The 22391-nt window shown below is 35.2% G+C and overlaps 2 protein-coding genes across 8 annotated transcripts in view; one reads left to right on the top strand and one right to left on the bottom strand.

The window, feature by feature from the left end:
- The window catches only part of NDUFAF5 (NADH:ubiquinone oxidoreductase complex assembly factor 5), a 424603-nt gene that overhangs the window by 83191 nt on the left and 319021 nt on the right, over positions 1 to 22391 (top strand). The gene's annotated exons all lie outside the window — the stretch shown is intronic.
- Positions 1 to 22391, bottom strand: part of TASP1 (taspase 1) — a 315133-nt gene that overhangs the window by 165388 nt on the left and 127354 nt on the right. For all 7 annotated transcript variants that reach the window (XR_007405535.1, XR_007405536.1, XM_035705799.2 and 4 more), the window contains one exon: positions 1584 to 1694. Coding sequence is in view for 5 of the 7 variants with exons in the window: in XM_035705799.2 (XP_035561692.2) it covers positions 1584 to 1694 (111 nt within the window). In the remaining 2 variants the exon portion in view is untranslated. The remainder of the gene's footprint in view (positions 1 to 1583; positions 1695 to 22391) is intronic.

Genomic DNA, 22391 nt, shown 5'->3' with positions numbered 1-22391 from the left:
CCCACTAGTGCCAATCTCCCACTATACACTTGGCCAGTATATACTAATCATCTGTTCCCTATCTGTACTCGAGACTCAAGAATAGCCTATTGTTTGCACAGCAACTCCAGACCCATCCCAGTCTGGTGAAACCAATGAACTTTTCTGCTACCTGGTGGCCAAACCAAACCTCCTTCATCAAGATCTGTACCCCTTCCAAGTATGTCCTTACTGAGACACTCTCTCACCTCTAGAGTACTACCTACAGTTTCTTTATATCTTACAGTTACTCTTTCAACACAGTTAACAATTTTTTGTGTTAAACTTCCCCTAGTTAACCTAATGTATAGTTTCTGTCTCCTGATTGGACCCAGAGAGCTACATCCACCTAGTCTCAAAATCTGAATCTATGAATATTTCCACTTCTTCATTTCGTCTCTATCCCGTGGACCATTCCCAGCCCCTCATGTCTCCTTCCTATAGAGATGGTCTTGGACAACCTCAGATCTACTTTATAAACCCTCCCCCCAAATACCAATTTGTTTGTCAACTTAGAAACACATAAGGGTTCTCTCCTTTCTATCAGATCAAATATGAACTCCTATGCTGAGATTTTAAGGCTTTCTGTGACCTGGCCTCACCAGACCCACTGCACATCTGGAATACTTCCTGCCAGGTAAAAGTCATGTAGGTGTCTGGTCAACATGATACTACATCCTACTGTCATGTCTGTGTTCATGCTCCTCTCTTCTCCCTCTTTTCCCACTTATTCCAAAGTCTTCTGGGACCAGTTCTAAGAGCCCCTATCCATGAGTTCTTTGGGGAACGATTTCTTGCTACACTTTTGTCTGTGTTATCCTTATCACATAATTAGCATCTTCATATACCCTGTCTTAATTCTCCAACTAGAGATACCACTTCCCAGATTAACCCTGTAATACCCTTCTCTAATCTATTCATGGCTATTACTCTAACTCATTTTTAACTATACTTTATATGTCTTATATAACTTCATTAGCCTTCACATAGTGGTAAGCTCAATGTTACATGACAGGAAAATCAGACTAAGTCAAAGAGTTTTAACCCTATGTAACAGTTGTGGATAGGGCCATTGCTAGGCTATACAAAATCTTTCTACAGATTAGAAAAAGGCACCCCTTCCTCCAAACTGATGAAGTCTCACATCTGGTTACACAGTTTGGCAAATGGAGCCCAGGCAGGATTTCAACTCAACCTCATATACAACTATACATAGCAGCACTGGATTCATTAATATATCACGGACTAAAAGATGAATCAAAATGTATTAGAAAAAAAACTTTTAAAGGATGTTATCCCTTGAATTGTGTTTTAGTAGAATTTTATGCTATATCACTCTAATCTTACATAATGTCTCAGCTTGGGCATTAGATTAGTTATATGGCAAATTTCAAGCATCTGTGGGTATCTCCTGTAATTCTTTTCATAACCAATATTAACTGAAGGTCGAAGTCTATGCTAGGCCCTGGAGCTAGGCCTTGTTGCACAAATATAGTATCTGACTGATTTACAGCTCAGTGATCAATCTATATTTAGAAGAACAATACTTTTAAAGTCATACTTACTGATAAACTTGTTTTGCATAGTCTCCAACAGTGCCTGGTGAGCATCTTCAGCTTGTAAAGCATGTGAACATTCTCTAGCCAATATGGTACGTACAAGATGCTCCCCACATCCTAGAAATAAAAGAAGACCAAGAGCTATTGAGGAAAAGCAGTTCTAAACATCCTTATCGTACTAGCATTAAAACATCTTCATATGTCATTTAAGAAATAGTTTTGGAGAATAATTCAGTGATGGATGAAATGACTTCTATGAGCGATCTAGAATTTTAGTTAGAAAACTCAGTAGAACGTAAAGAAATAAATAACTGTCTAATATCAAAAGGAAACAGAAAAATAAAAGAAAACCCCTTTTTCATAGGAATGATTTACATAATAAATTCAGATTCCCTGAATTCAGATTTTCTGCCTAGGAATCTCCTAGGGCTTTGTCTCATTTTCACTGTTGGATAACTACAGAAATTCTGTTTTATAATTTATTTGTTTACATACAATTGTCCTAGTCCCCAATTTTGCCTCACCATCCCACACACCTGGGAGCATGGGAGAAATCTAAACAGCCCAGGGCAATCTAGATCTCCATCTACCTACTTTTCACTAAAATGTCCGCCACATATCAACGGCTGCAAAGTGGACTTAATAAAATAGCAGCTTTCTCACCTTATAATAGTAACTTACATAGCCTACAGAACTACTCTGTAATTCTAAAAAAAGAATGCATTTTAAATCCATGGAGTGAACTTGGGACCATTCAGACACACTAAGAAAGAGTATGTATAATGGCAATGGAAAGCACTGCCTAAAATTCCATTACAGTTTCTATCTGTTAAAAGTAGAAACTGGGGTCACCTGGGTGACTCAGTCGGTTAAGCATCTGCCTTCATTTCAAGTCATGATTCCAAGGTCTTGGGATGGACCTGGCATTGGGCTCCCTGCTCAGCGGAGAGCCTGCTTTTCCCTAGCCTTCTGCCTCTTCCCCTGCTTGTGTTCTTTTGTGGACCCTCTCTCAAATAAAATCTTTTAAAAATATATATTTAAATAAATAAATAAAAGTAGAAACTTCCTGCAAAAGCAGAGACAAAGGAAATTCAATTTATAGGTTGATAAGTTCAAATAAAAGATTTCTGAAGAAAGAGACTTACTTTTTTCTTAGATATAAAAAATATTAAAAAGCTACTTTGATAACCATTGGAGGAGTAAATCTTTCAAAAAAAAAAAAATACTAAGTAATGGGGCACCTGAGTGGGTCAGTCAGTTAAGCATTCCACTCTGGGTTTCAACTCAGGTCGTGATCTCATGGGACATGAGATAGAGCCCCCTGTGGGAAGTCTGCTTGAATATTCTCTCCCTCTGCCCTCCCCAACCACACACATGTGTGCGCTCTCTCTCTCTCTCTCTCCCTCTCTCTCAAATAAATCAGTAAATCTTAAAAAAAAAAAAAAATACTAAGTGCTACTGGAAATGCTTATTCTACATAAAATCAGTTATATTAATTAAAATGTAAATTTCCTCTTACACAAATGAGAACAGTAGATAATACATAAGACCTGCTTCCTGTCTCTTAAAGAATAAGGCTTTTTTTTTTTTTTTTAAGATTTTATTCATTCATTCATGAGAGACACACAGAAAGAGGCAGAGACATAGGCAGAGGGAGAAGCAGGCTCCCCACAAGGAGCCCAATGCAGGACTTGACCCCAGGATCCCAGGATCGTGCCCTGAGCCAAACAAAGACACACAACCACTGAGCCACCCAGGTGCCCCAAAAATAAAATAAAATCTTGAGGGAAGCAGCTCAACATGGGCACTGGCTGCCTAACTTGCTTACACCAAGTTCCAAACCCCTGTGCTCTTGGCACTGCCCTTATCAGTCAAGCTTGCTTCAGTTCCAGTGGGATGGGTCCCTCACCCAGAAGACCAGCAGAAACCCCTGCCCAGACCATACCTCCTGGCCAGAGAGTTCTATAGGGCCAACTTCTGGTGGAGTTGGTGTCAGGGTCATTTCACAAGTAGACCAGAGCCCACCTAGTTAAAACTTTCCACATTTAGGTGAGTAACCAAACATTGCCCACAACAAGTTAAAAGAACCTCTGCAGATGAGTGGCCTGAAGGACAGAGCTGCCAAAATAATACAGCACAGTGCACACAGCAAGGCTATCATTCAAAATAAAAGGAGAAACAGTCCCAGACAAACAAAACCCAACAGAGTCCAAGACCAATACACTAGCCCTGCAAGAAATATTAAAGGAGACTTTTTTGAGTGCCAAAGAGAAACCAAAAGTGACAAAAACAAGAAAGGATCAGAGAAAATCTCCAGAAATAATGACAAAGTAATAAAATGGCAATAAAATAAATACATATCTATCAATTATTTCACATGTACATGACTAAAGGCTCCAATCAAGAGCCACAGGGTGTCAGAATAAGTGAAAAAACAAGACCCATCTATATGCTGTCTATAAGAGACTCATTTTGGACCTAAAGACACCTGCAGATTGAAAGTGAGGAGGTAGCAAAATATTTATTATGCAAATGGATGTTAAAAGAAGGCCAGAGTAGCAATATATAGTGGACAAACTAGACTTTTTTTGTTCTTGTAATTTTTTTTATAGATTTTATTTAGAGAGAGAGAGCTAGTGCAAACGGGGAATGGCAGAGGGAGACAAAGAGAGAGAATCTGAAGCAGATTCCTGGCTGAGTGGGGCACCTGGCACAACCCTGAGGTCACGATGTGAGCCAAAATCAAGAGTCGGACGCTCAACTGAATAAGCTACCCAGGTACTCCCGTTCTTGTACTGTTTTTATCCTCCTTTGGCAACAGAGTAGTATTGGTCTCATGGACTGATTCTGAATGTGTTCCCTCTATTCCATTATTTATAAAGTTTTGATAAAGATTTTTATTAATTTAGTTTAATGTTTGGTAGGATTCACTAATGAAACCATGTGGTCTTGGGCTTGTCTGTGCTGGAAGATTTTTGATTCCTAATTCAACTTTCATTCTCATTGCTGGCCTAAGATTTCCTACTTCTTGCATTCAAGACTCATGATTGAATCTTAATAATCTGTGCATTGTTAGGAATTATCTGAAACTTTTTCTAAGTTAATTATTTGTCAGTATATACTTGTTTATAGTAATCTATTATCACCCTATGTAATTCTCTGATTATCTGTTGTGTTGTTTTCTTTTTCTCATTTTGGTTTTTGAGTCTTTTTCTTCTTAGTTAACATAGTTAAAGCATTGCCAATTTTGTTTACTTTTTTGGAAAAATGGGTCATTATTTTCAATATTATGTTATTGTTTATTCTGGTCTCAATTTTATTTAAAATTTCTGACTTTTCTTTGTTATTTCTTTCCTTTACTAAATTTCAGCTAAGCTTTTTTTCCTAGTTCCTTGTGGTGTAATGTTGTTTATTTGAACTTTTTCTTAATACAAGCATTTATAGCATAAATTTCACTCTAACATCTGCTTTTGCTGCATCCCATAGGTTTTGAAATATTGTGTTTTCTTTTTCTTTTGTTTTGAGAGATATTTTGATTTCCATTTGATTTCCTACTTGGCCCACTGCTTGTGCAGTAGCATGTTTTTTTAATATTTATATATTAAATATTTAATATTTACATCGTGGATTTTTCATCTTTGTGTTATTGTTGATCGTTAGTTTTGTACCATTGTGGTTGGAAAATATAGTTGGTATGATTTCAGTCTTCTTAAATTTGTAATATTTGTTATGCCTCTTTTTACGTGACTTAACTAGGGGATTCTTCTGTGTATACTTGAAGAAAATGTATATTCTGTTGTTCTTAGATGGAAAGTTATATACGTATCTTTTACAACCACATATTCTGAAGTATGTTTCAAGTAAAAAATGTTCCTGTTGAGAAAAAAAATTAAAAGCTCACCTTAAAAAAAAATTCGTGCCAAAGGTATTTCATTAGTTTATTAGAAAATCAAGTTCTACATTTATTCACATAATAGGCAAAGGGTATCAGAGGATCTGAGCACCTACTGAGAATAAAGGAGAAGTATGACTCAATTCTATAGTCAAAAAATCCACAGCAAAAGAAGGAGCATCTCTACCATCCACTCCAATTCCCCCCACAGGTCCAGGGACAAAGCAACGTTTTCTCATGTTATTAATTTGCACGCACGAGCGTGTACACACACACGCACACACACCCCACTGGTAAAGGTTCTTAGCAATCAGAAATATGAGCTAAGATTATCATATGAAAGAACTTCTTTTAAAAAATGTCTACAAATTTTTAAATTTGTGAATCATAAAGCAATACAAACTGATATAATACACAATTCTCTGTTTAACTGGCATATACTATGACAAGCATTGGCACCAACAACAATCACCCTAAAAAATGTTATCTATAATTGTTAAACCATTGCTATTCCTTTCATATCAGTAATGTTCCCTTCATATGTAATACCTCTCATTCTCATTCTCTCCTTCCCTTTATCCCTCCCAATATATACACGCACAAATGCATACACAGATATGTGCATATTATGAATACACATACAATATATACTTATTGCCAAGAAACACAAACCATTCAAAAAGTGTGAAAGTTTTTTTAAAAAATCACTTGATATTTTGCTAGAAGTAATTTCCCTGAATTTTTTGGTAAAGTGTAAATGTAAATATCCTTCCAGATCTGAATATCATTTTATATGTACTTACACTTAGAGGAAGATCTAGAAATGCAATTTAATATATAACTTTCTGAGCAGGACTGTGGTGTTCCCTATTTTGTAAAAGTTTTGCAATATTATTTTTATAATCAGGGAGAAAATAGCAATAAAGCTAATAGAAAAGAAACCATTTTTGACACTTAATATGTTAAGACACTGTGCTAAGTTCATGAAACTCCGTAAATTTCAATTCCCTTTTGTGTACATATTTGATGTTGAAGAGTGAAATGTTATACTTTGGAACAATAATAATTGTTAGGAAATTGGCATATTATAAGCTAAATGGGTGTTCAAAAGGTTATGTACACATGCCTCAAGTCAAACAGCTAAACCACATGAAGTTAACATTACATCAAAAGTACACAATATGTGGTCAGAGAGACTTTCCTCCGTTGTTACACAAGAATATACAGGGTTTTCCAATGATTGATTTTTCACCAAGAAACTTTTAAAATTATGACTTCTATTCGGACATATATCACCTCTAACATAAGAGCGTTGACATCAAAAGCTTGTTCTCCTGCAGGTTCCAATCAAAGAAAAGTATGACTTATGTGGTTTTACCCACAAAATTCCAAGGTTTCTTAGAATATCCTGCCAGATAGCTGAAGTGTGATTCAAAGGCAAACAGTTCCATTCTTTATACATGAATATGAAGAAATAAGCCTTTCGTTGTATCCTCCTTCTGTCCTTATTCAGGCAAGTGTGTATTCATATTCTCAAATCTTAACAGAAAACATAAATTATACATAGAATGAAGACCTAACAACAAACATAGAAGAAAAGTGATATGGGCATACCTCAGAGATATTGCAGGTTCAGTTCTAGACCACTGCAATAAAGTGAGTCAAATAAATGTTTTGGTTTCCTAGTGCATATGAAAGTTATGTTTACGAAAGTTATGTTTACACTATCCTCTAGTTTATTAAGTATGCAATAACATTATGTCTAAAAAGAACAATGTACATACTTTAATTTAAAAAACACTTTAGGGACACCTGTGTGGCTCAGCAGTTGAGCGTCAGCTTTGGCTTAGGGCGTAATCCCAGATTCCCAGGATCGAGTCCCACATTTGGCTCCTTGCATGGAGCCTGCTTCTCCTCCCTCTGCCTGTGTCTCTGTGTCTCTCATGAATAAATAAGATGTTAAAAAAAAAAAAAACACTTTATTGCTAAAAAATGCTAACCATCATCTGAGCTTTCAGTAAGTCATAATAACTGACCAGAGATCACCATAACAAATATAATAATAATAATGAAAAAGTTTGAAATATTGTGAGAATTACCAACATGTGACACAAACATAAAGTGAGCAAACACTGTTGGAAAAATGGTGCCAACAGACTTGCTCAACACAGGGTTGCTATAATCCTTCAATTTGTTTAAAAAAAATAGTAATATCTGTGAACCACAATAAAGTAAAGCACAATAAAATGAAGTATGTCATTTAATATTTAATATTAAAAATATTTAATATTAATAAATATTTAATATTTAAATATTAAGTTTAAAAGAACTAACTTATTTAGCATCAGTAAGAGTGAAAACTGCATGGATTGAAACACATAGTGAATTCATAACTTACATTCTAAAAAGCATTTGTCACCTTTGAAGATGCTATAGAACCAATTCATATTCCAAAAACTGGTAAGTAAAAATAAACAATCTAGCATTTCTCTGTCCTTCCAGTAAGAACTGTACACCATGGTAACCAAATAGTTTTATAAAGGACAATTTTCTCCATAGAAGTATCCCAATAAAGAAGAATTAAACAGAATTAGAATAAAATCATTTGTAACCTATAAAGTGATACCTGATATAGCAGCAATCATCAATAGCTCCTAATACCACAAAAGGACACAGACATTAAATGTCCTTTGATATAATTACACCTGTGTAGTCTTGCCCCACACTAAAAAATTTACACTTGAATCTGAACAAGTCTCTAAATTCAGTTATCTATTTCCATAAATAAAGAGCTTTTGCAAAAAAACTATAGCTAACATCACACTTAATGGTTAAAAACTGAATTGTTTCTCCCTATATCAGAAACAAGGTAATGATGCCTACTTTTATCAGTCCTATTCAACAATATTCTGGAAGTTCAAGCCATGGCAATAGGCAAGAAAAAGAAATAAAAAGCATAACGATCAGAAATAAAGAAGCAAAACTGCTTTGCAGATGACATAACTTATTATGTAAAATCCAAGGGAATCTACAGAACAACTACCAGAGGTGTCTCTCCAGGTTCTTCCTATCTCGTTAGTAGTCTAGGGCAAAGGTTGGCAACAGATACCTGCCTGGTATTTACCAGTCCCCAAAACGTGGACTTGATTTTGATTTTCATTTCTTCCCCCAACCACTCACTCACCAGATTGTTACTGAACACCCTCTTGGTGCCAGTCCCAGAGTGCATAGCAGTTGGCAGGGCACTATTGCATAATGTCAGATCTCCCTAGTGGTGGTGGATCCCTACTTTGCTACTAAGTAGTCAACAGTCACCCTGGCAAATCCAGATGCCGGTGCCCTCATTGTGTATCTTACAGATCAACTTTGGGGATTTAGATGAGAACCCTATATTCAGAAAGAACCCTGGTCATTCCCATAGCCGACTATGAGCCACTCTCTATGGCTCAGTTATCTCCCACTAATCCCAACCCTGAGCCCAGTCTCAGTTCACTCCTTCCCAGTATGCTTCCTGTTGCTGAGACTCCAATATGCCCCATACTCAAAGACTTAAAAAATATCAAACATTTTCTTGTGAGAATTACATTTCCTCTCATGAGAATCCTTAACCTTTCAAAACCTATACTAAGGATGAATTCACAATAAAAAATTATAAATCACATATGCATACACATATGTGCACACACACACTTATAAGATGAAATGAGCAAATGTAAAAATAGGAGGATTATCAGACGAAGAAGTGATAATAGAACAAAAAATGGACATTTTGTTAAAAAAAGATAAACTAAGTATTTTAGGTTTTATAATCTACATATGATCTCTGACAAATATTGTTTTATTTTTACAACAACTCTTTAAAAATTTAAAAATTATTCTTAGCTCATGGGCTGTACAAATATAGGCCATGGGCCAGAATTGGCCCACAGGTCATAATTTGACTATCTCTATAATAGACCAATTTGTAGTACAAAGATTAAAAGGAAGAGAGATCATAAATTTTAAAAACAGAATAATCTGGGAGCAGGCACCAGGGGGAGGTATGCAGATTTTTCAAGGAACCAAATAAAACTTTTCAAATTAAAAGAAAATGGTTTAAAACTGAATGCAAGAGAGAGAAATAAATGGTATACCAATGGGAAAAAAAATAAACCTAAAAAGTATCTAGAATGATAAAGAGAAGGAAATCAAGGAGTTAAGAAGCCTGAAGTATAAAATGAGAATATCCAATAGATTAATAGGCATTCTGAAACAGAGGGGGAAAAAATGGAGTGAGGGAGTACTAATATTTGAAGAGATAATGAATAAGAGTTTCCAGAATTTAAGTTACAAGGAAATTCTTAAACTAAAGATGCATACAGAGTTCCAAAAAAGATGAGTAAAAACAAACCCATCCTTAGGTATACCACAAGCTCTGGACCAAAGACATCTAAAAATTAATTATAAAGGAAAGAGGAATCATCTACAAAGAAATTTTAAAATTTAACTGATAAGTTCCCAGCCAACAAAAAAGGCCAGAAGACAAATATCTTAAAGATGCTAAGGCAATAAACAAAAAATAACTTATCAACTCAGAATTAGTTAAACTACCATTCTAGAGTGAGAGTGAATACAAACTGTTCAGACATATAAACAAATTCATTCCTTTGAGATTTTAGCTCCCAGGTTACATCTACTCATCCCAACACCACATCTTGTCATAATTCCTGCTGATTTTAATATTTCCCTAGATGATTCTCCTAATACCTTGATATCTAGATTCCCTGATATCCTCTCTTGAGGTTATTCACATTATCTCATACATTCAGTACCATGACTATGTTATTATCAATAATATTAGCTCCTCTACAGTCTCAGCTGCAATCATCCCACCCCTCTCCTCTTTCCAGCTCACTTCTTGAGTACTTCGGTTACAACATTCCCTCCATCTCACCAAAAACTGCCATCCATTAACTCTGTTGCTTTTAAACTATCCTGCACTTCTCTTGGGACCTCACTGCCTTCCTTAAAATTCCAATGCTTCATCAACTTCTATCCAATCTCTTACTCCTGACAGCCTCCATGTTTCCCTCACTTCATCGAACTTGTCTGGCAGAAGCTTGCCCTGGAGTATTAGTCAAAGGTACTACACAAGGCCACAAAAACAAATAACCCCCAAACCCTAGAGGCTTAACATATAAGAAATATAATTCTTATTATTGTTATAGGTTGCACTTGGGTCACCAGATAATGTGCTCCACACAGTCACTCAGGAACAAACCTAGGCTGAAAAGTCTCCTAGACCATACCCCTTCTAGAACAAGAGGGCCATCGCAGGCCTGGAAGTCACACATATCATTTCCATTCCAGTCCAGTGGCCAGAAATAGTCACGTGGTCTCAAGCAACAACAATTGGGCTGTGAAATATGGAGAAGCATAGGAAATAGGGAGCAATATATTAAATGTCCCTGTCGTCTGACTAAATCTAACTTTCCATGCCTGCACCTACACAGCAGCCATCCTGTGACCATGGGATAACATATATGAACAGGAAGGCATATCCAATGAGGAATGTAGAAGACAAAGGACAGACCAGGTACCAGGCAACATTGTTGGGTAGCCCGATCAGCCCCAGGCTCCTTCCAGGTTTCCTGTTACACGAGATCTAGAAGGAAATAAAACAAAAAACTACCTGTTTAAGCCACTGTAATTAAGTTCTTTTTAAAGTCCAAATGTATTCTTTTCTTCATTTTTTCTTTTGGTATAATATATATGAACATAAAATTTACCATTTATTTTTTAAGTGTACAATTCAGTAGCATTCACAGTGCTGTAAGACGATCAACCACCATCTACCTCCAGAACTTTTTCATCTTCCCAAACTGAAACTCTGTACCCTTTCAACAACTCCCCACTTCCTTTCTCCCTCCAACCCTGGAAACCACCATTCTATCTTCCATCTCTACAAATTTGACTACTCTAGGGATCTCATATAAGTAAAAACATACACTCTGTCCTTTAGTGGCTGACTTATTTCACTTAATATAATGTCCTCAGGGCTTGTTACATATTGTAGCATGTTTCAGAATTTCCTTCTTTTTTAAGTCTAAATAATATTCTATTGTTTTGCATATAAACATTTTGTCTAACCATTCATCTATCAATGGACATTTGGGCCAAATGCATTCTTTTGAGCTATTTGCTGAGATAGAATATGGCTCAGAAAACTTTACACTGAAAGAAGACAACTTCTAGATACTTCCTACAACTCAAAACTGCATTGAGTTAAATATAACTTCTGTTAAGTTCAAGTAGGTATATTTATTAGATATCATTAGCAGCAAGCAATACATGAAAAAGGTCATTTGGTCTGAGTATATTCATTTTCACTAAGTTATTCTGGAAAATCCATGATATATTTGCTACCATCCAACCAAATTTCTTTTTAATTTATTTGAATAAATGAGTGTCATTTGGATTAAAACAAATCCTTTATGATGCCTGAAAAAATAGTCTTACATATTTAAGAGCACTTTTCTTGGGGGCGGAGAGGCAGAGGGAGAGGGAGAGTCTTAAACAGACTCCTCACTGAATGCAGACCCTTAAAAGGGGCTTGATCTCAGCACCCTGAGATTAGGACCTGAGCCCAAGAGTCAGACACTTAACCTACTGAGCCTCCCGGGTGCCCGAGGAGTTAGTATTTTCTATTCTATAACCAGACTTGTTTTTAAATCTAGCTGAGTGACTTTGGAACTCTTCATTTAAGCCTCAGTTTCCTCAGCTGTAAAATGAGAAATGCAAGTAGCAACTACCTCGTGGAGCTCTTGTGAGGACAAAGTGAAACATAAAACATTTAACATGGGGTTAGACCCTCAGTAAGCACTTAATAAATACTACAATGAGGGTAATAATCTGCTTAAGGAAAACTATTTTTATCATTTTCTTGTCTCTCCTCAACCTAGTTTCTGTATTTTTCTTCTGTTATGACAAAGTGATTCTCAGCTAGCCTGACGATCATCACTGAGAGCCTAGAATACAGTTAAAGAGTTTAGCCTTTGATTTGCCATTCTGAAGGCTACTGCTTCAAAGCAAGCTGAGCCTTCACATAGAAGCAAAATGACTCCCTAAGTAAATGTTTCATTATCAAAACAAGTAATGTGAAAAAAAGTCTTTCTCAGTCTGGTGGAAAACATTTTAACTGTGGTTATCCAGGAATTGTGGGCTAAGCATAATTTTTGTTTGTTATTTATTCTTATTATTTTCTCTGTGTAATAGTTCCTTTTTTCCCACCAGATTTATTGCCTGACTTTAATATTACACTCCTGCATTCATAACACTTCTTTCTCTTAAGACAAGACAGTAAAGAGCAAGGCAGAGTCTCCCATAATGGAATTTGGTCCCATTCACTTACTTCCCTATATGTGAGTTCATGAATTGGGGTAAGGGAGACTGTGAACTAGTGCTATAGGTGTCTTACTCATTTGATCATCACACATTTAGGATTTTCACTTCAGTTCTAGTGATAGATGCAGCTTTCAAACTAAGAGAATTAAAAATATGCAAACATAGGGGTGCCAGAGTGGCTCAGTCAGTTGAGTGTCTAACTCTAGATTTTGGCTCAGGTCATGATCTTGGGGGTTGTGAGATAGAACCCAGAGCCAGGCTCTGTGCTGGGCATGAAGCCTGTTTGAGATTCTTTCTCTCCCTTTCCCCCACCCCTTCTCTCAACAAACAAACAAACAAACAAATAACAACAACAACAAAAAGAAACATAATAGCCCCCAAAAATCATACTACCAAATCATGGTTTAGTTCCAAAAGTTAAGTAACAAACTGAAAAGTGTTTGCAATAAGCATAGAGAAACAAAACTTTACCAACTCTTGACTGTCATTTAAGATATATCTTCATCATTTCAAGAGAATTTTTAACTTCTTTAAATCTTTGTCTCAATTTAATAGTGGCAGCAGTGGTAGTACAAGCCAAATTATTACAAAATGAAAATTATTATTATTTTTTTTAACAAAATGAAAATTAAAAGGACTTTATGTGTCAAGTTTTTGATGTAGTTTTCAAATGTGGGGTTTTAATGTAGTGTTTAAATGGTAGAAGATTATGATATAATTCCTCCATAGGACCTAAAAATTAGATTAGAATTTTAAAGCATAACTCCTAATCTCACAGATCTTGCTCTTCTTTGAGACTTTATTTCTTCTAAACCAGTTCTAATACAAAGAGCCCCCAGAGGGGGAAAGTGAAGTTGCATTCACAGTAGATACATAACCCACATTCCCAGGCAGCCTGTATACACGAGTACAGGATCAGCAGCAACAAAAGCTCACATTCAGTACCACTGGCACACCACACATCTCCAAGGATTACTGATGATTGTGAAGTATTTATGTCATCTTATAAATGCTGCCATTCACTCTCACTGTGGCTAGTGGGCATCTGAAAAATCTTTCAACACATCCCCTGTTAGAAGTCCACAGGGACAGATAAGTAATGAGGAAAGGCCTTTCCAAATTTAAAAGGAAACATTTGGTACTTCAGTTTCCAGTATTGCAACATCTCTTTTTCAACAAAGGAATTTATTACATAGTACGTCACCTTTTCCCTGTTGGAGGATTTACTGCCAATTTTGGAGTTGGGTTACTTCTGGTTTTCAAGCCTGTCTTGTGAAATTAAAGAGAGGACTGCCTTAAAAGTGATAGAACACACATGATTTCAGTCTTCACAGTGTCCCCATGGTTATCAAACCTGGAACCTATTATATACAAGAAGAAAGCATAAGGATCTTTATAAAGAGATGGAATAAGTAGTGAAGATGTCTAATCCAGTCAAGCCAGTTATATTTACCAACAAACATTTAGTGTTTCCTCAATATTCAGTTCTCTCTAATCCATAACCCAACAGCACACTTAGGATATTTATAGTAATCTATCAAAAACAACTCAAGCTTTTCCAATTTTTTTGATCAATAACACATAGCCAAAAGAAAACCAATTTTATAATTAGTTCCTAGAGATCTCATCTCTTACAAACTAGGATGTGATTAATATATGCATTAGCATTTCAAAATCACTGTACAGAAAAATATATAAGAACAGTTATATATAATTAAACATAGGAAAACATCTCATCTATAGCATAGTGCTTGGCATATGCTACATATACTAACTGCCTGAAAATTACTAGTATTATCAGTATTATCAATTTTATTGGCAAAGTATAACCAAACCACAAAAGATTCAACCATCTGAATAAGAGGTAGCTACATAAATGAGAAGAGTTCCAGTTCTGTGAATGTCAATACTTTCACAAATTAAAAAACAAAGGAAAAAGACCCAACAAAAATGAGTAGTGAAAAACCTTTATCCAATCTGCCATGTCAGAAAGAGTCTGTGGTTAACACAGAGGCACCCCTTCTCAAAACTTGAGCCACCCGTTCTTTCCCTTGCTCCTCCCTTTGTCAAAGTCACATCCCAAAGTGGGAGTGTACCCCATATTCACTCCAATAAAACAGTATCTTGCTTTTTTATCTATATATTCTAAATTTAGTTCTCTAAATTACAACACTCTGATTAGACCACCTGGGACAAATGGTACCAGAAAGGAAAAATATCAGAGAAGAAAACTACCTCACTACAAGTGGTATTCTTAGCTATGAGGGAGCCTCTAAAATTCTATCACTACTGTTACATTTGTTTGGGAAATATACTACATGCATAAGCATTCATTCAGACTTATCTACATTTGAAGACTTCATTAGGGCAGTAGCCATAAAAGAAGCATCACTGTTTGTAATGTTTGATGCTCTTCTATGCCTTCTACCCAGAGTCCTGTTCAATTAGAGAGAAGAACCACAGATGAGGAGAATCACCTCCAGATGTGGAACGTGATATAAGTCACTGAAGGTCTCCATGCCTCAGTTTCCTCACTGGAAAAAAATAAATGGCTTAGTTTAAGTGGTCTTAAATTCCTCATAAGAAAAAATTTTATAGCTCTAAGTACTTTCAGAACTTCAGTAACATTCCAGTTAAAATTTAGTTAAGAGGCTTGCAATGAACATACAACTTATGAGAAACCCCTTACAAAATGCTGTTAATTAATAAAATAATATATTTAGGTTAAATTCAACAAGAGAAATTTATTTTTAAGGGGAAAATAAAAGGTCATGACTCACCATCAATTGATCAACTACTGTATATCTGGGGCTTTCACAAATATCACCTTATTAAGGTTTTACAATTAACTTGTAAGAAAGGTATTGCCACACCCACTGGACAAATAAGAAAAGTAATTTGGAAAACCAAAGATAACAGCCAAGTCTTGTAACTGTAAGTAACATGCTTGTTCCATGATGGTCCAGAAATCATGAAAAACTCAAAAGCCTCAAAAAATTAAGTCCATGGCCAAGATCAAAGTAACAATTACCTGCAGATAAATAGCACAACAAATTTTGATAGCAACAGTTAGGACTGTAGATAGCTCCCAATTTAAAGATAACATCCTAGGAACAATTACTAAACAAGTCCCAAAGGAATAGTATTAAAGTTGGAGATTTCGGGATCCCTGGGTGGCGCAGCGGTTTGGCGCCTGCCTTTGGCCCAGGGCGCGATCCTGGAGACCCGGGATCGAATCCCACGTCGGGCTCCCGGTGCATGGAGCCTGCTTCTCCCTCTGCCTATGTCTCTGCCTCTCTCTCTCTCTCTCTGTGTGTGTGTGACTATCATAAATAAAAAATTAAAAATTAAAAAAATAAAAATAAAAAAAAATAAAGTTGGAGATTTCATTTTGCATCAAGGCTATAGTGTGCATTTTATGAGTTAAAAAAAAAGCCAAGATATGGTTATAAACATCTACATTATTGTAGATGTAATGTAAAATAAATATTTCAGTACACACACTGATTACATATATATTTACAAAGCCCACAAACAGAAAGAATGTAAGCAAGGCAGTTATACTATCTCGTAAATTTAACCTGTAACTACTAAGCTGACCATATATATTAAACATTCAATTAATAATTTTCTTAATGACAAAATTTAGAAGCAATTTATAGGGGTGATTTGAATGGCCACAGCCTCTTTAGAAACTGAAAAAGGAAGTCTGAGTTGATGTTATTTCTCAATAAATTCCTCTGTACAAAGGAGAAGCAATATAAATCATTTCATCAGTTTTAAAGCTCTATTCAGAGTTTTAAAACAACATTCAGTATTTGGAGGCCTCACGAAGTATCATGGGGGGAAAGTTTTAAATCTGCTCACCAGTCACTGCTTATCCCTTTCTCTAGTCAACACAGTGTCAAGACTTGAGAAAGACACAAAAGTTCTGAAGGTGAAAGGGGAAAATGATAATCATATTCATTTGTCTAGACCAGAGTAGAATTTAAAACAAAACAAAACAAAAAAAAGGTCCTAAAGATATCCTACCAACAACTAGCAGAAAAATCATATAAGTAAAAAAAGGGAAAAGCAAAATAGTAGACCATCTCAAATAAGACATGTAGTAAAAGGCAAATAATATAGTTTAGCAACTCTCAAAGTTTCATTTGACATCATTAAGAAATAATGCTAAAGAAGAAAATACATTCATTTGTATTACTTTCTTAAACTTTTAGTCAAGAAATTTATTATGATTTTATTCAAAAGTTGATTAAGACTATGCTTGCTAGGACAGGAGAGATATCTTTGCCTAAAATTAAACAGTCTCAGGAAATTCAGGGAATTTTCCATGAAAACCCATGTATAGATTCCATAGAGGCCATAAACCCCAAATTAAGAATCCACACAACTAAGACTTTATTTAAAAATCTACAAGCATATGATTAAAAACCAGGAAGCTAAACTTTCATTTTGATTTCCAATAAAAAGGCCTTCTGCTAGAACCTGTGAACTCCATAAAACAATGACATTATCATTACCCAGAGGCTAACTTGGACATTGCAGTGAAAAATACTGAAACTAGACTATCATGTTAGAATCATACTATTTCCTGTAAGAAATAAGGATTCTTGGAGAAACTAGTTCTGGACCTGGCTAAAGCAGTGTCCAAGAGGAGTCTGACATATCCTGTTCTATCTAAAAGCAAGGAAACTATCAGAGATAGCTATGTCAAAGAGAAATGAATTCAACTTAAAGGGGCTTTTATTAACAAAAGATAGAACAATTTTACCAGCAAAAAAATATGATGATTCTAAACTCTTTAATATGTCAATTGTAAATGAGATTGACTCAATCCTCTACACTAGATTATGAAATGTGCTCCTCTTTAGTAGCAAATATTTTCTTTAATCTTGTCTACGTTCCATCCATAATGTTTATCATATAATGAATGATTATGAACATATGAAAAAGCAAGAAATGTGCCCTATACACAAGAGAAGGAACAGTCAATATAAACAGGCAACTAATGGCTCCAATGTTGGAATTATCACATGAGAACATTAAATAACTAGAATAATTATTTTATGTAATTATTTATTAGAAAAGAGGTAAATTTTCATAAAAATGTGGGAAATCTCCATAGAGAACATATTCAAATATGAATAAAATACAAAATACAGTATCAAAAATGAAAATGCATTGAACAGAATGCATTTCTATTACTTAGAATAAGAGACAGCAAAAGAGGGATCCCTGGGTGGCGCAGCGGTTTGGCGCCTGCCTTTGGCCCAGGGCGCGATCCTGGAGACCCGGGATCGAATCCCACGTCAGGCTCCCGGTGCATGGAGCCTGCTTCTCCCTCTGCCTGTGTCTCTGCCTCTCTCTCTCTCTCTCTGTGACTATCCTAAATAAATAAATAAAATATTAAAAAAAAAAAAAAAAAAAAAAAAAAAAAAAAAAAAAAGAGACAGCAAAAGAATAACATCAGTGAACTTAATAGTAGTCATGAGAAAATACCCAAACTGAAACATAAAAAGAAAAAGAATGGCTAAAAAGGGAACAAAGAGCCCCAGATCTGTAGAATACCAAAGGCATATAATGGCAGTCCCAGAAGTAGAAGACAGGACAAGACAGAAGAAATATCTGAAGATATAATGGCTGAGAATTTTCCAAACTTGACAAGTGAAATCAACTCAATAACCTGGGAACCTCAGCAAAGCCTAAGAAAGATAAATATGAAAAATATCACAGGGACATCATAGTCAAACCGCTGAAAACCAAAGGTAAAATATTAAAAATATATAGGGGTAAAAAAAAGATCTATTACACACAAGAGGACAATTATAAAACTTCCCACCAGAAACAATGGAATTGAAAAACATAACAGAATAATATTTTTAAATTGCTGAAGAGGGATTCCTGGGTGGCGCAGTGGTTTAGCGCCTGCCTTTGGCCCAGGGTGCGATCCTGGAGACCCGGGATCGAGTCCCACGTCAGGCTCCCGGTGCATGGAGCCTGCTTCTCCCTCTGCCTATGTCTCTGCCTCTCTCTCTTTCTCTCTCTGTGACTATCATAAATAAATAAAGATTTAAAAAATAAATAAAAAATAAATAAAAAATAAATTGCTGAAGAAAAAAACAGTCACACAGAATTCTCTGTGCTGGGAAAATAACCTTCAAAAATAAGGGAAATGAAGACATTTCAGATAGATAAAGATGACAGACTTATCACCAGCAAAGCCAAACTATAAAAATACTAAAGAGCATTCTTTAGACTAAAAAGAAATAATAGAAGAAGTTTGGTATTAGTTTGGTATTAGGAATAAAGAGCATCGAAAAGAGGAGCTAGTTGGATAAAAAAAAATTAATTTTAAAAAGCCATTAAGTGGGGCACCTGGGTGGCTCAGTCAGTTAAGTATCTGCCTTTAGCTCAGGTCATGATCTCAGCGTCCTGAGATCAAGCACTGGGTAGGGCTCTCTTATCAGTGGGGAGCCTGCTTCTCGCTCTCCCTCTGCCACTGTCCTTGCTTATGCTTGCTGTCTCTCAGTCTGTCAAATAAATAAATAAAATCTTTTTTTTAAAAGGCTATTAAGTATGCTTGCATATATATATTTCTGTGCGAATTTCTTTGAAAGATAACAGACCATTCAAAGTAAAAATAATTTTAAAAAATAAAGTAGGGATCCCTGGGCGGCTCAGTGGGTTAGCGCCTGCCTTCAGCCCAGGTCAGGATCCTGGAGTCCCGGGATCGAGTCCCAAATCAGGCTCCCTGCATGGAGCCTGCTTCTTCCCCTGCCTGTGTCTCTGCCTCTCTCTCTCTCTCTCTCTCTCTCTCTCTCGATCTCTCTCTCTCGATCTCTCTGTGTGTCTCTCATGAATAAATGAATAAAATCTTTAAAAAAATAAAGTAAAAGTAATAATGAAGATAATACATTGTGGGGTTTATAATATAAACATTAAAATATATGTTAAAAAATAAAATAAAATATATGCTAAAACTCAAAGGATAGAAAAAGAAATAATGATTTTATCCTGTTAAAAGGATCTTACATTGTTTCTGGAGTAAAATATTATTATTCTAAAGTCGACTATGGTAAATTAATGATATATATTATAATCTCTAGGGCAACTACAAAAAAACATAGTATGTCGAATTAGAACAAAATACTAATAGAGAAAAAAAATGAACTACTAAAAAATATCCAACCCAAAGGAAAACAGGAAAAGAATAGAACAAAGAAAAGAAAGAACAAGTAGAAAATGAAAAGCAAGATGGTAAAATTTTGCCCAATTAGATCGATAATTACATTAATTGTAAATGGACTAAACACTCCATGTAAAAGGCTCAGATTATGAATCTGGATTAATTTTAAAAGAGGAGGGGCCCCATTTGTTTATAAGAAACATAATTTCATATAAAAAGCAAGACAAGCTAAAAGTAAAATTGTGGAAAATGATACCCCAGACAAGCACTAAGCATTAAGAAAGCTGGTGTGACTGTGTCAATGTTAAACAAAGTAACTGAAACAAAGAGGACTATCTAGAGATAAGGGAGGATATTTTATAACAATAATAGTATCAATTTTTTCAGAAGATACAACAATCTTAAATGTGCATGTAACTTGTAACTTCTAAATACACAGCTGTATTTAGAATTCTTTATAATGTCAGCATTTCTAAATAAAAAAGGAAAAATAATAATGAATGCAATGGGCTGAAATACATAAAATACATAAAAACCTACAAATTGACAATTTCACATATGAACAAATAAATGTAGATTTAAAAAACAAATTCTGCCTTAAAAAAAAAACTAAGTCTAATAAAATAAGACCTAGTTGCACATCTTAGGAAATTACCTGAGCATCATTTCATTATTTTGAAAACTGATGTGTAAATAAAAAGACTTGAGCATCTTTTCTGTCTTTCCTGTATAAACTATATCTGTTGGTAGCCAAATAGATGATGAAGAAAAGGTTTTCTTTTTTAGAATAATTACAGCCAATAAATGCAGAAGAAATCATAGAATTCTGGGATATAGTCACACAAGGGAGTATTATACAAATGTTAAGATAAATGCACTAGAATTATAGAGCAACGTTCTGGACAAATACTATAAAAACATAATATTTAACAAAAGAAGCAAGCCACAGAGAACTATATACCATGATATTATGTTCCTATAGCTCAATAAAAACCATAAAACTAAGAAATACATTGCTTAGGTTGCATACATTTTAAACTTTTTTTTTTTTTTTTTTTTTTTTCAAAAAAAGGGAATGATACACAATCCAGGATAGTGGTTATCTTTGGAGGAGAGGCAGATGTTTCAGAAGAGATAGGAGTAGATATAATACAATTACTAATGTTCAGGTTAAGCTGATGATAAAAGTTTAAGGGGTTTGATTTCATTTTTATGTTTCATAACTTACATATGATGCATTCTTTTATATATACTCAATAACACAATTTAAAAATGCTTAGTTCTTAATAAGAGAAATGATGAGATAATCAGTCCATATCTACCAAAATCCTTAAAAATGTCCAATGCTTTTGAGTCATAACATACATTTCCAGGAATTGTGTTAAGGAAACAGACAAGTATACAAACACTATGCACATGAAAATCAATGTCATTTGAATAGCAAAACAAAACAAAACCAAAAACCAGGAAACAACTCAATGGTCATTCTAAGAAACTGAAACAATTTTATTGAATAGAATTTTTAGAGAATGATTTATTTTGTAGAACAGAATTTTATTCAGCTACTTTAAAATAATAAAATTACTATTTAAATCACTAACTTAAGAGTTAATTAATTCCTAAACTTTATGAGTTAGACCAGGGATACTTAAGCTGAGCAATCCATGATTATGACACCATGAAATTCTACTAGAATTGTGTATACATTTATGCAGGTAATGTGTTCATGGGCATGTTTCTAGGGAGAGAATCCATAGTTTTTAGATTCTCAAAGGGAAAATGGTTACTCAAAAAAACAAAAAAAATAGTTACTATGGTAGCTAATCTCCAAAGATGGCCCCCAATGAATAAAGCTCCCCGGTATTCATACCCTCCTGTGTTCCCCTTCTCCTACACTGAATCTGGACTGGCTGTATGATTCACTTTAACAAGTAGAATGCTAGCCCCAATCCTAAGCCTTAAGGACACTTGACAGCTTTTCCTTTTGCACTTTGAGAGTCCAGAACTACTATGTAAGAAGTTTAAAGAGAAAGAAGCCCTGATACTATGTGGGAAGAAAGCAAGTCCAAAGCATTCCAACGTATCAGCTGAGCCCAACCTTCCATCGTCCTACCAAGGCACCAGCCATGTGAGAAGGCTGTCACAGACATCTAGCTAAGCCATCACCTGAATGCAGCCATAGAAGAATACCCAAGCATAACTGGCAAAAGAGCTGTTCACTTGAGAACCAGCCAACACACATAATCATAAGAAAAAGGTTGTTCTTCTAAACCACAAATATTGGGGGTGATTTGTTTAACAACAATAGGCAATCAAATAGCTACAGATGGCTGGTTTAGACTGAGTAACT

This window comes from Canis lupus, chromosome 24, assembly GCF_003254725.2.
Source record: "Canis lupus dingo isolate Sandy chromosome 24, ASM325472v2, whole genome shotgun sequence".
Lineage (NCBI taxonomy): Eukaryota > Metazoa > Chordata > Mammalia > Carnivora > Canidae > Canis > Canis lupus.
The sequence above is the reverse complement of the archived record's forward strand: the minus strand, read 5'-3'. Positions and strand labels throughout refer to the sequence as shown.